Source organism: Microtus pennsylvanicus, chromosome 10, assembly GCF_037038515.1.
Source record: "Microtus pennsylvanicus isolate mMicPen1 chromosome 10, mMicPen1.hap1, whole genome shotgun sequence".
Classification (NCBI taxonomy): Eukaryota; Metazoa; Chordata; class Mammalia; order Rodentia; family Cricetidae; genus Microtus; species Microtus pennsylvanicus.
In genome coordinates this window covers 29,331,737-29,344,933 of record NC_134588.1, presented here as the reverse complement: position 1 = coordinate 29,344,933, position 13,197 = coordinate 29,331,737, and the positions used below count along the sequence as shown (strand labels likewise).

At 53.9% G+C, this 13,197-nt stretch overlaps 2 protein-coding genes across 6 annotated transcripts in view; one reads left to right on the top strand and one right to left on the bottom strand.

Moving 5' to 3' along the window:
* Adora1 (adenosine A1 receptor) overlaps positions 1-5,076 on the top strand; it is an 86,852-nt gene extending 81,776 nt beyond the window's left edge. For all 5 annotated transcript variants that reach the window (XM_075988022.1, XM_075988020.1, XM_075988018.1 and 2 more), the window contains one exon: positions 3,187-5,076. In XM_075988022.1, the coding sequence (XP_075844137.1) occupies positions 3,272-3,826 (555 nt within the window). In that variant the 5' untranslated portion in view covers positions 3,187-3,271 and the 3' untranslated portion in view covers positions 3,827-5,076. The remainder of the gene's footprint in view (positions 1-3,186) is intronic.
* A 339-nt stretch (positions 5,077-5,415) lies between these two features.
* On the bottom strand, positions 5,416-13,197 carry Mybph (myosin binding protein H). Its single transcript, XM_075988017.1, has 11 exons — positions 12,871-13,197; positions 12,649-12,783; positions 11,820-11,987; positions 9,466-9,554; positions 8,980-9,175; positions 8,664-8,803; positions 8,014-8,173; positions 6,834-6,970; positions 6,531-6,717; positions 6,226-6,275; positions 5,416-5,718 (listed from the first exon to the last, which is right to left on the bottom strand). The coding sequence occupies exons 1-10, from the start codon at positions 13,136-13,138 to the stop codon at positions 6,259-6,261; spliced, it is 1,497 nt and encodes a 498-aa protein (XP_075844132.1). The 5' UTR covers positions 13,139-13,197; the 3' UTR covers positions 5,416-5,718; positions 6,226-6,258.

Below are 13,197 nucleotides of genomic sequence, written 5' to 3'. Positions count from 1 at the left end.
TCCCTGTAAATTCTTGCCCGGAACTTGCTTCCCTGTGTCTGGAAGGCCATGATGGGGAGGCTTGGAGATGCCCATGAGCCAGACCTGTTTGAGTAGCACCCAGGCTATGTTTGCTGAGCTCCTAGAGGCACTGGGATGTTGCAGGTGTGTTTGTCTAGGAGCTTGGTGGGGTGAGAGCTCAGGCTAGGGAGTATTAAGAGGGTATTTGCAGAGTATTTGAGCATTATCTCATTTTTATATCATCCTAACCCTCTGAAGGAGGAATTGAGTTAGCAACCTGCAGACTCGGTGCCCACATTCAGCTCTTCTGCCTACAAAGGATCCAGCAGCCTGGCTGCTCGGCTGCGGATGTGAAGGAGGAGAACATGGCTTCTGCTGCAGTGCCAGAGTGAGGCACCAGGGAGTGAGCCAGCATTAGGGCTGCTCGACAGTTTGGGAGCACAAGAATCCTGCTCTTGTAGAGTAGGGGGCAGCCAGGACTTTAGAGGCGCTAGAGTCGGAATGAAGGAATTAGATGTGAGGTTCCAAAGCCCCCGCTAGTGCTGGCCTTTCAGAGGGGTGTCTGCTTTCTCCCTGTTACCTCCTCATCTCCATGGTCTGCAGGAGCAGGTGGGTGTCAGTGGGTCCTTATGGGCCCAGAAGATCTGTGTCTAAGAAAGAGAGAGCAGAGGATTCTTCTGGCACAGGGCAGAAGAAAACAGTTGGAGCCCTTCCTGTACAGCCCAGTGCTCACGAGGCCACCCCAGCCCTCTCAGGAACTGCACTGGAAAATAACAATTGGGCAAGCTGCAGCCACTCTGCCAGCTCTTGGCATGGAGTTGTGCAGGCCCCAGCCTTTGGCATTCTCTCCAACACTAGAGTGTAGGTGGAGGACACTATGGCTGGCCTCTGAGCAGTGTCATCTTAAGAGACGTGGGAAGCCCCCAGCGGCAAGAGAGGCTGTCACCTCTGGCTGATAGGCAGCCTCGTCTCCTGTGAGTCATTCCAGATGTGTCTGCAGACCTGGGAAAGGTTGAAACTCTACTGTGTGGCATCGCTCAGCCTTGAAGGGCACATCGTGATGGAGAGCCCTTGTCTCCTGGCTTTAGTGCTATCGTAACTTGATCCAAAATATGAGCTACACAGGGCCAGCGAGATGGCTCAGTGGGTAAAGAAAGACACTTGCTCTCATGTCTGACAACACTCTCCAAGACCCACAAATTCAAAGGAGAGAGAGAACCGGTTCCCCCAAGTTTTTCCTCTAACTTCCACAGGAGCATTGGGGTGCGTGTTCACGTGCACGCGCGCGCGCACACACACACACATACACACACACACACACACACTCTATAATAAAAAATTTAAAAATACATGCCTGGGGCTGGAGAGATGGATTGGCTGATAAGAGCGCTGGTTGTTCTTGCAGAGAACCTAGACTCGGTTCCCAGCACCAACATTTTAGCTCACAGCCAATTGTAACTCTATTTCCAGGGGTTCAGATGTCCCCTTCTCACCCCCTCAGTTACTGGGTACAGAGACACAGTGCACATACATGTAGACAGAACACTTAAACACATAAAATAAATCTTTAAAAATAAAAACTGATAAACAGGGCCTGTAGAGACGGCTCAGCAGTTAAGAGCACTAGTTGTTCTTCCAGAGGACCGGGATTCCATTCCCAGCACGCACACGGCAGCTCAGAACTGTCTGTAACTCCAGTTCCAGGAGATCCGACATATAGATATACATGCAGGCAAAACACCAGTGCATGTCAAATAAAAATAAATAAATCATGTTTTTTTAAAAAAGATAAACAAATAAGAGCTATGGAGTGGCAGAAATTTTTATCTTGTCCCCAGCACAGAGATGATGATTGCCTGTTGAGAACTGCAGCCATGCATTGCCCTAGGCAGAAGGCCTCTGATGATTGCCTGTTGAGAACTGCAGCCATGCATTGCCCCAGGCAGAAGGCCTCTGATGATTGTCTGTTGAGAACTGCAGCCATGCATTGCCCCAGGCAGAAGGCCTCTGATGATTGCCTGTTGAGAACTGCAGCCATGCATTGCCCCAGGCAGAAGGCTTCTGATGATTGCCTGTTGAGAACTGCAGCCATGCATTGCCCCAGGCAGAAGGCCTCTGATGATTGCAGCCAAGCAAGTTCCACTGAGAGAATGAGAGGAAGCAGGAAGTGCTAGCAGATGCTCAGCAAACACCGCTTTCTTCCCCAAGAATCAGTCCCAATTAGTTGAGCAGTGCTGAGCTTATCCTTGAGACTAACCTGTAAAATGAAAAAGGGGAATGGGAAGCCAAGTAGGCAGGAGATGCTTACAGCCAAGCAGAACAGAACCAAAAGGAGTGGCCCGGGGTGGAAAGGACTGTTGGGATGCTCTTGGTGTGTTCAACACCTGGCTCTTTGGGAGAACGGAGACTTGTTAGGTAGCATAGGATGGTGCTGGTAGCTTCTGTGTGGCCTTGGGAAGGCTTCTCAACCATTTTCAACCTCGGTCTAGTGGGCTGTACCTGTACTGCCACCCCTAGGACTGCTATAGTCCAACGGTGAGAAACCAGTGAGGTCAAGGTGTGTACAAGTGAGCTGTACTTAGGCCATTTGCTTGTAACTCTTAAAAAGGGTCCTTTGTTATTTCTTTCCTTCCTTCCTTCCTTCTTCCTTCCTTTCTTCTCTCCTTCCTTCCTTCCTTCCTTCCTTCCTTCCTTCCTTCCTTCCTTCCTTCCTTCTCTCCTTCCTTCCTTCCTTCCTTCCTTCCTTCCTTCCTTCCTTTCTTCCTTCCTTCCTTTTTCAGTACAGGGCTTATCTGTTTAGTCTTATCTGACCTGGAACTCACTCTGTAGACCAGGCTGGCCTCGAACTCAGAGATTCATCTGCCTCTGGCTCCCCAGAACGGGATTAAAGATGTGCACTACCACTGCCCAGCTTCTGTTATTATTTTTATGACTCCTCAGAATTTCTTTCCTCTGCTGGAAGAGAAATGAGGCTGGAGATTACAAACTCTGGGCTAACCTTAGATTCTAGCAGTTAGGCCCCTGAGCTAAAGACATACACGTGTGTGTGTGTGCGTGCACACACACACTAGATCTTCAATGTGGAGAAGCCTCCTCTTAGAGCCCCTAGCGGCAGGTGAGCCTCAGGGAAGGGGTCCACACAGAGTCACGGGGCTACTTCTCATACCCTGTTCTCCTTCCCTCCAGGTACAAGACAGTGGTGACCCAGCGGCGGGCGGCAGTGGCCATAGCAGGCTGCTGGATTCTCTCCCTTGTGGTAGGCCTAACACCCATGTTCGGCTGGAACAATCTGAGTGAGGTGGAGCAAGCCTGGGCAGCTAACGGGAGTGTGGGGGAGCCCGTGATCAAGTGTGAGTTCGAGAAGGTTATCAGCATGGAGTATATGGTCTACTTCAACTTCTTTGTATGGGTGCTGCCGCCGCTGCTCCTCATGGTCCTCATCTACCTGGAGGTCTTCTACCTGATCCGCAAGCAGCTCAACAAAAAAGTATCTGCCTCCTCCGGTGACCCACAGAAGTACTACGGGAAGGAGCTGAAGATCGCCAAGTCATTGGCGCTCATCCTCTTCCTCTTTGCCCTCAGCTGGCTGCCACTGCACATCCTGAACTGTATCACCCTCTTCTGCCCCACCTGCCAGAAGCCCAGCATCCTCATCTACATTGCCATCTTCCTCACGCACGGCAACTCGGCCATGAACCCCATCGTCTACGCCTTCCGCATCCACAAGTTTCGGGTCACCTTTCTGAAGATTTGGAATGATTATTTCCGATGCCAGCCCAAGCCCCCCATTGACGATGACCTCCCAGAGGAGAAGGCTGACGACTAGCCTCCACCTTACTCCCTCCAGCCCACAACCAGTGTCCCAACTGTCCCATTGCTCCTCCTTAGCTGCCCCGGCTGGGGTGTGAGCTGTAGGCACCAGGGAGGCTCCGAAGAGATGCCACAGAGCAGGGCCCCTCCCCGAGGATCCAGCTGCCCTGTACCTGGGAGAGCTGGAGGAGGCTTGGAGGTGGGTCAGGCTATGGCAGGGAACTGGGTGCCCTGAGGTGCTGAGTGCCCATACCTGGCTGTTCTACAAGGCATTCAGAGATCTAGGGCTAGAATATTCTGGCTCCTACAGTCAAACAGGGGGCCTGCTATTAAGACCAACTTCAAGGTGAGGATAAGACTCCCTCAGAGGATGGATAGAGAGAAGTGGGTATGTCCTGGCTTTGCTTTCTCTCCTATTCTGTAGGAAAAAATAGCAAAGTTCAGGAAAGGAGACCTTATCCCCACCTCTAAGGATTTTGTGTTTCTGGTCATACAGGTCCTGCAATGCCCGCAGTCCTTACCCCGACAAGCCTGAAGTTATATATAGACGAGGCAGAAAGAATGGGACTAGGGATCCACTCTTGGATTTTGTTTATTCACAGTCCTGGAATTCCAGTGGGCCTCTAAGCACTGGGACATAAGCACGGTCCAGTAGGTGCTGGCCTCAAGTAGCCAGCAGAGGGCAGCACTGAGCACTTTTGCCCTGAACTTCGGGTGTTCCCAATGTAACTTTCTGTCTTCTGGGCCACCAAGCGTCACCAACTCTCAGAAGCAGGCCTGGACTCTCCTGGATGACACTATCTCTGCTTCTGGGCTCCAGGAGAAGAAAGCCCCAGAAAGGACAACTCTTGGGAACACTCTGCCTGAGTGGGGAGGAAGATGAGGGAAGCCTCCAAGAGGCTCCCGGGTGACATGGGCACTCCTGGTGTGGGGTATGGCAGGCCAGACCAGACCAGAGACCACTCTCTTGAGAGTGTGAAGGATTGCCTTGCTGGCATTCAAATATCCAAAATGCTCCTGGGGGGGGTTAAGTTCAGTATTTAGGGGTTTCAGAAGCTGTGTTACGAGTATAGTGCAAGCCTTTGTGGGTCTCAGGACCAATCCATACCCTACTGAACCTGACTTTCTTCCTTGTGTGGACAGCAGCAGGGGAGGGTGACAGGTTCTGAGTGTGAGTATTGACTCCAGGCTCTTCCCTCAGTGGGAGGTAAGGTGTCCCTGACGCCCAAGGAGGTCCCTGTGTCTAATAAAAGACTGTGAACCCTTGTGGAGAGTGTGTTGCCGGTACCACCCCAGCGCTGTCAGAGGACAGTTAGATCACCTTAGCAGAGAAAGCAATGGTGGCGATGGTGGGAAAGCTGGGAGAGGGGTGTGGGAGCAGATGGAACAAGGAAGGTTCCAAGATGGTGTTTCTGTTGCTATAGTTACACATTTAGGGTAGCACATTGTGAATCAGGAAGCAAGATCCGGAACGTTCACATGTCTGAAAACTGTCCTGTGCTATCGGGAGACCCTTCCTGTTGGTACTTTCCTTGTGGTGACAGTGTCTCCCTGCATAGCAACATAGTATCTTCCCACGACACTCACTGCCACAGAAGCCCCTGCTGTAACACCACACACGTTTATTTGACTGCTTCCTACCCAGCATACAACTCTCCAGGGGGCAGCAGTCTGGGGCACTCTCGTACCCAGGAGGCCTGACCTGAGGCCTGCCAAGCCCACTCCTGGGTCTGGCTGGACGCCAGCTTCTGGGGGAGGGAGGCCTGCAGGTACCACAGGCCTCTCCATGTTCCTATGGTGTCTTGGTCTTGGGTATCCATGGAGAGATATTTTGGTCCTGAGGGCCCGATCCTCAGGCCTGCAGGACCTGGCAGACAATGTCCTTCTGAGCCCTGGTATGTGACCAAGCTGCCAGAAGAGAAGTAGGGGGGTCAGATGGAGAGTCACCTCCACCCTTCTCTGTTCTTCCTTAGGCTCAGTTCTCAAGGCTGAACTCTGCCTAGTGTAGCCCTAGAACTTCCTAGTTCTTCCAGAACCTCAGAGCCACTAAATAAAGAAGTAAGGACAAGGGCTGCGTCCCTACTTTTCTGATGAGGAAAAAATTGCAAAGAAGATATCTATGTTTATAGTCACTCAAATTCGAGACTAGATCCTGTCCTGTGACCACCCACGCTGTACCTTTTTCCCTTCCAGACCTCACCAGCATGGCCCAGCCCTACCCTGTCTTTACCAAATTGAACATGCGTGCTAGTTGACTTTAGCTGCAAAACTGTACCCAGATCTGTCTACTGCCTTCCCTTCCTGCCTAGCTCTTCCTCAGTGATGCTTTGGGCCTGGGAAGTGGGTTCTCCCTTCCCAGTGTCCTCGACCATGTGCTCACTGGAGTTAGCTGAAGGAGTGGGTCCATCTGCTCACCTGTCTCCTTGTCCCAGTCTGCCATGTTGCTCTTCAGTGTGTGGCAGAGGCTGAAAGAGATCCTACAGGTTAGCCCTTGGGGGAAGACAGGAGGGAACTGGGAGGTTTGAGGTTTGATCCCCAGTGCCCCGATCCCCAACTAGAACATCTTCCCACCTGGAAAGTCACACAACCTGTGCTTAACGCTCCCCTACTCCTGCCTCCTGCTCCAGTTTTCACTCTTGAGTTGGATCTAGTCCCTCTCCAAAGAGGAGACTACCTGTCCCCCATGGCCAGGAACTAAGGGAACCTTCAGACTCTCTCACCTTTGACCTCTAATCGGCAGTCCACAGAGGCCTCCCCTAGCACGTTGATGGCCTTGCATGTGTAGACCCCAGAGTCAAAAGGGCTGGGCTTCCTAATCTCCAGGGTGCAGACTCCTTGCTCAGAAACTGCACGGTACTTTGGGTCACCCTGGATATCCATCTTGTTTTTCATCCAGATGATCTTGGGCTGAAAGCAAGGTCAGATGAAGGACAATGAAGTGAGAACATGGGTTGCAACCGACTCTCAGGAGACAGTTTCAACCCTGCTGCCCTTGCCCGCCCCACCAGCCCAGGGCTCCTCACCTTGGGTGAAGCTCGGACGCTGCAGAAGAGTTGTGTGCTGTAGCCGGGAGTGGAGGTGTGGTCAGCCAGGGGCTGGGTGAAAGACGGGGCTTCTGAGAAGTCTCGCTCAATAAACCCCTTAGGTTTGGCAGTGATATCTGAGTTCAGGCGAGAATTTGAGGTCATAGGCATTAAGGGGGCTTCAGAAGACTGGCCTCAACCCCTAAGCTTTGGGAAGCTCAACCCGGTCAACACATGGAAACTGTCAGGCACCAGAGAAAGCCTAGCTGAGTGGAGCTGAGGCAGGTCAGAGGTAAACAGAGAGGAGTGGGTGGGGAAACCGAGCCACAGGGCAGTGAGGCAGAAACCGAACATCACATTCCATTTCTGTCTGTCTTTGAGGCCCGGTGGCTTTCCTTTCTTTTCAACACAAAACTTATGGCTGTGCTGCTTGGGCTGCTGTTCAGAAGTGTGGCTTCCAGGGTGACTGAGATAGCTCAGGGGGTAAGGATGCTTGCCACCAACCTTGCCACCCTGTGTTCAATCCTGGAGCCCGGAAGGTAGAAGAAGAGACCTGATAAGCTGTCCTTAGAGTCCACATGCGTGCGTGCATGTGAACACACACGTACACACAAATAAATGGAATTAAAATGAACAATAATTAAAAGTGTGGCTTCTAGGGTCACTGATGTGTATGTTGTGGGGAGGATCTGGGACAGGCAGGGGTCAAGGTGGGGTCCCGAAGTTTCCGATTGCCCGCACTGATCAGATACCTGATGGGGACAGTAAATACCACAGCAGTCTTGGGTGGGGAGGTGTGTGTCCTTACAGGTTGCCAGTCTGCCTACCATGTACATGTCACCTTTCAGAATGTGCCCCTGGGGACACTGGGCAGGAGACCCAGTGACTTCTGTGATGTTAGCAGCCACAGGCATCTTATAACAAGCACACAGCCTCCTGAGGGGCCGCTCATTTGCATGGCTTTGCTTTGGTGTTTGCTAAAATCTGTCCGTCCCCACCCATTATTTATGGTCACTCCACGCCAGTGTGTGTACAAAATCACACATACATTCATATCACAGAGAACTATTGAGTGGGGGGAAGGGCAGCAAATGTTCCAAGGAGCAGGGACCGAGGAGAAGCCTAGAGGGGTGTGGGTAAGTCCTGCTTAGGTTTCCTGCCCAGGTTCAGAACCGCTTACCTGCCTTCTGGATGTGAGCCAGCTCCTTGGTGGTGGTGGCCGCATCGCTGAGGCCACACAGGTTTTCCGAGAAGACCCGGAAGGAGTAGGAGTTCCCAATGATGAGGTCTGAGATGGTGCAGGTGGTGGGGTGGTAACGCTCCAACACTGTGAACCATTGCTGCGGGGACAACGGCTGGGTGACCTCCAGCTCGTACCCAGTTCTTGTCTTTCCTGCTTCCCCGAATTCACCTCAGAGGGGCTCATCCCATGTCCCAGCTTTGGGAGGCTGAACCATCCAATACTGGGCCTGAGGGGCTTGAAAGTGGGATAAGGACTCCTGGGTCCCTCATAGGAGCTCAGGAGCCTCGCTACTCACAGTGTGGCTAACAGGCTTGCAGCCTCATGACCTGGGCACTGTTTAAATGTGGGGGTTGCCAGCCCCCAGCCCCAACTGCCTGCCTCAGAGTCTATGTTTAGCAGATTCCTAGGTGATTGATATACATAATAAGATAGTTCCATTGCGGCCCAGTAGAAGCTCGCCTAGGACCATGGAGGGAGTCGGTCAGCGGTAGTTGGTCTAGTCTTCCATCCAGAGCCCCTTAGTGGGATGAGCCTTTTCAGTCAGAACCACTTCTTTCCCACCCTTGTTAAGGCCCAGCCAGCCTCACCCCTGTCTTCTTGTCTGCCTTCTGCACCGTGTAGCCCAGGAGCTCTGTGTTGCCTGTGTCCTGGGGGGGAGTCCACTCAAGGGCGGCATTGCAACCCCAGACATCCAGTAGCCTGATGCTACTCGGGGGCCCAGGCTTCTCTGCAGGACCAGATCATGAAGGGAAGTGAGGGGAAGCAGGCCCGCTACGAAGTCTTCACACCCCCGATTTGGCACTTGCCACGATACGCTTAGCCTCCCTTCCCCTACCATGCGCTCTGGGATGCAAGGTGGGGGACGAGGGTTTTGAGACAGCCCTTTCCCTTCTGCCCTTTTACCAATCACGAGTATGTCAATGTTGGCCTTGGCTTCCAAGCCTTCCAGACGCACAGTGAGCTCGTAGCGGCCTGAGTCTGAGCGCTGAGCGGAGCGAATGAAGAGGATGGAGTCCTGGTCCCCCGTGCGCACGTTCACCCGCTGGCTGTCCAGGGCGTGGCCATTGTGAGTCCAGGAGGCCTGTGGTTTGGGCTTCCCCTGACAAAGATGGGCTTGGGGTGAGTGCAGATCGGTATGAGCACCCCACTGCTACCCCACCATAGCTGTGCCTGGGAAACCTGTCCTACTGATCCCACAGTTGCTGCCCAGAACCTTTTCTTCGAGTGTGTGGCCTGCCCTGGGGCTGCTATCTGTTCACTCACAGTTGAGTTATGTGCAAAACTGGGAAGGCAGCCATCTTTGTGGGTCCCAGGCAGACTCTAGTGAGAATCCTGACATTCCCAGGTCTCTCATGATGCATCAGGATCTTACCAGCGAGGCAGGCTTACCTGGAAGGGGATTTGCAGGTTGACAGACTCTCCCACCCTGCGGATGTAGGTCTGCCGAAGGTGTCGGGGAACACGGATCTTGGGGGCTTCTGCAGGAAAACAGATGTCTGGGCTTAGCCCAGTTGAGTGAGGACTTCTGAGGCAGGAGGAGGGGAAAGCAAGTGTGGGTGCCGGCTAGACAGTACAGCTCCCACTTAGTATGTCCCCACGAGTCTGGGCAGCCGCCTCACTGGGAGGGCAAAGCCTTCAATGCCGAGATTGAGGGACCCAAATCCCTTAAGGGTTGCTGAGAACTGAGAGGCTCCCAAGAGGTCAGGGGCTCTACAGTGTGAACTGGTTGGTATCTCCGGCACTCCCTTGGCGCTTCAGCCTTGCCAGGCTGGGATTTACCCTGAGGTGTAGGCATTCTCAACCTCCAGATGGACCTGGCTGGCTCTCTGTCTCCCCCTGGAGGGAGGCGGGTTCCACATCTGTCTCCTAGAGGGACTGAGTGCGCAGGCTTCCTGTTGATTCGGTACGTGCACCCCAGGGACCCAGGACTTTTCTGAGAACATGGAACCTCACTGGTTCAAGCCTCTGCCTCCAGGCCTGCTGGGAGGCTCAGGCTCTTTGCACAGGCGCTAGAGCAGGTGCCCAGCTTCTTCCCCTACCAGCCTTCTCGGTCTCCTTCCCGAAGTCTTGGGTCAGCCTCCTACTTTGGTAGGAACTACTTTCCTGACTGTGGCCTAGTCAGGTATCCCTGGGCATTCCGAGGCAAGCTGCAGCAGCTGCCATCCCTGTCCCTGGGGGACGGTGTGGGGACTGAGCCTGAGCCTCCTAAGCAGTAAACAGGTGGCAACAGTTGGCCAGTGGCATGTAGGAGGGCACAGGAAGAAGGAACACTGTGTCTCCACGGATTAGCTGAGCAGGCACTTGGCTTGGGAGCCTCATGGTTTGGAGTGCTCCAGGGACCTCTCCAGGAGGTCAGGCATGCCTGGCAGCTCCAGGTGGCCCAGAGGGGGGACAGCTGAGCAGCTGAGGATCCTGGAGAAGGCCCCCACCCTGCCCTGCCCAGGCCATGAGAGGTCCGGCTGTTCCTGGCTTGTTCATCGCCTCCTCCCCAAGTTTCTCTCCAGGAAATCCCCTTCTCTTCGGCCAGAGGAATTTTGGTGGAGAGGTGGGTGCTGAGTTTGGCTTGCTCCTTCAACACCAGGTCTCAGAGGCATCTCAGAGTCTGAGCTTCCTGGGGCCTCCGGGGAAGGGCTGGGACTCTGCCAACCAGGAGGACTTCCTAGCACCTCCTCACTGGAGTCAGCTCAGGCATCCTGCTGCCGATTTGGCGGTGGGAGGTGTGTGCTATCTCACCCAGATAATGTCCTGGCTTTTGAAAGCCGCTGAAGCAGATGCTGCTCAGCTCGTTGGCTGTGAACGGTCCTGTGTGGGCACCAGGACTCGAGACTTCTGAAAGACTGGGTCACTCTGTGGGCGTCTCCGGGCCCTTTGGATCTGCCTGGTTTGACTCAGCTATGACAGTCTGGGTTCTGGTCGTCTATGTCTTTAGACCTTAAAGCAGTGTATTTCCTTGAATCTACATTTGGGCCCTCCTATGGCTGAGACACCTCTCTTCCCAGATACTTTGTCTGGAAATGTAGGCTCTGTCTCCAGCCTCCATCCATCCCTCAAGGAACGAGAAGGAAGATGGAGAAGGTCTCAGACCACCTGTTTGCCCGTGTCTCTCTTCACCCTGGGGCCCTGCACTGTCCCCAGAGACCTGAGATCAGACCAAATGACTCACCGTCATTAACAGTCTGAAACTTGAGCAGCTTTGGGAGGGGAGTCAGAGGACTAAGGCTAACGCACCCCGCAAATAGAAATATTAGCAACAGGGACAGCAGCTGGCCTCGAGGTCCTCACAGCGACACTGCCCTTTGGGGATGAAAAAGCCTTCACAGACCCTTTTCACAGATTCCTCTTCCTGATGAGGGTCAGGGAACATGGAGGGCCTTCCCTGTGTTCCAGAATCCAGGTTTGAGGAACTAGAAAGGCAGCTTCTATGACGTCAGGGATTAAGATTAGGTAAAAGTAAGAATGGGTGGCTTCTAGTGCTGGGAGCCCAAGCTTCATCTCTGGGCACAAGGAGCTGCTCCCTGGTGGCAGTGGTGGTGGAGGGGTGCTGGACCACTCGGGGAAGTGACTTCTTGGACTTCCTTCTTGCTGCTGAAGAACCTGAATCTTTCACAAGGCAAGACACGTTAGCATGTGACTTGAGCATGTGTGTGTAGGGTGCGGGAAGTGGCTGTCTGGGTCCCATTGACCTTGGCCTCAGTTTCCCCATTGCATCCAGTCTGTGAGCAAGAAGCAAGAAGGGGCTTTACCAATGATCTCTTGGATGTGGACAGGGTGGTCCAGTACAGCTGCAGGGCCCGCCCCTGCGGAGCTAACTGCAGTCACACGCAGGAAGAACTTGTCTCCCAGGGCCAGGTTTCGAACCGTCTGCTGGGTCACCATCGCAGGCCGGGGATTCACAGGCACCCATTCTGAGGCTGAGGGCAGTGGAGAAAGTCTGGGTCTTAGTGACGTGGCAGAGGCATCCTTCTCATGGGGCTTTTTTTCTCAAGGGTGATCACGGACAGAAGCTGACCTTACTCGGGCTATAGTCTCCCCCCGCCCTCCGCTTTTGTAGCATCAAGTAACATCAAAGCCAGGTGGTGTTAGAGCTCTGGGATGCTGGCCAGAGGTGGGGATGCAGAAGGCCAGAGAAGGTTGGGCGTGTTCACCAAGTCACAGAAAGCAAAGTAGGAGTAGAGGCAGAAGCCGGGCTGAACATGGCTGCCAGGGACCTACTTTCCCTAGCTCTCCTCATACCTCTCATTTTAAGGTCCCCTCTTCTGTATCCCCCCACTTTCTGTCTCCTGGGTTAACCCCCCCCAAAGTCCTCTGAGATGTAGTACCTCCTTCCCGTCTCATTAGATCTATGCCCCACCCTTCTGTTCCTCAGAGGCTCCTTGGAGCTGGAGGACGGAAGGTCTCCTGAGGTCACTGAGCACCTCTTCCTGCAGAGGTCCCTCTGGAGCAGGAGGTGGTAGCCAGGTAGTTAAGACCACTGCTCACACCTTCTTCCTTTCTAGTTCCCTGGACTGGGCTTGTCCCTGCTGTCCTAGCCCTGCTCAGCTGAACAGAAGCAGGACTAAGCCAGGTGCTCACCTCCCTCTCGACAGAGCTCCAATACATAGCCTTGAAGCCCCAGCTTCCCCAGCTTCTCGGGGGGCTCCCAGCTCACAGTCAGGGAGCTCTGGCTCACATCCTCCAAGGTCAGCTGAAGTGGGGCACTGGGGACATCTGAGAGAGGGGGAAATGAGGGTGAGATGAGGAGCCCCTCCCTGCATACCTGCCTCCCTTCTCCACCTGCCCCCGCCTTCTAGTCACCTTCACTTGGAGGTTCAGGCTTAGCGGTTGCGGGTATGGCAGAAGCTTCAGGGGCTTCGGGGTCCAGTGCCTGAGAGTCAGGCTTCTGTGGCTCTGGAGCCTGCTCTTGCCCCGTGGACTCTGATGCTACCACCTCTCCAGAAGACTCCATGATGGGCACCTGGGCAGGCTCAGGCGCTGTCTCGCCTGGATTCGAGACAGAAGCCTCAGAGGTGGCTGTCTCGCTTGGACTGGAGACAGAAGCCTCAGAGCTGTTTTTTCCTGTCATTTCTGAGCTGGTTGGGGAGGGGGTCACGCTGGAGTGTTTGGTGGGTCAGCTGCAGGTCT

Coding starts and splice junctions, on each gene's coding strand:
- Mybph (XM_075988017.1), bottom strand. CDS start 13,138: ATGACAGGAAAAAACAGCTCTGAGGCTTCTGTCTCCAGTCCAAGCGAG. Junction 9,176..9,465: donor ACCTGCAAATCCCCTTCCAG/GTAAGCCTGCCT, acceptor CATCTTTGTCAG/GGGAAGCCCAAACCACAGGC. Junction 8,174..8,663: donor AGGCAGACAAGAAGACAGGG/GTGAGGCTGGCT, acceptor TTGTCCCCGCAG/CAATGGTTCACAGTGTTGGA.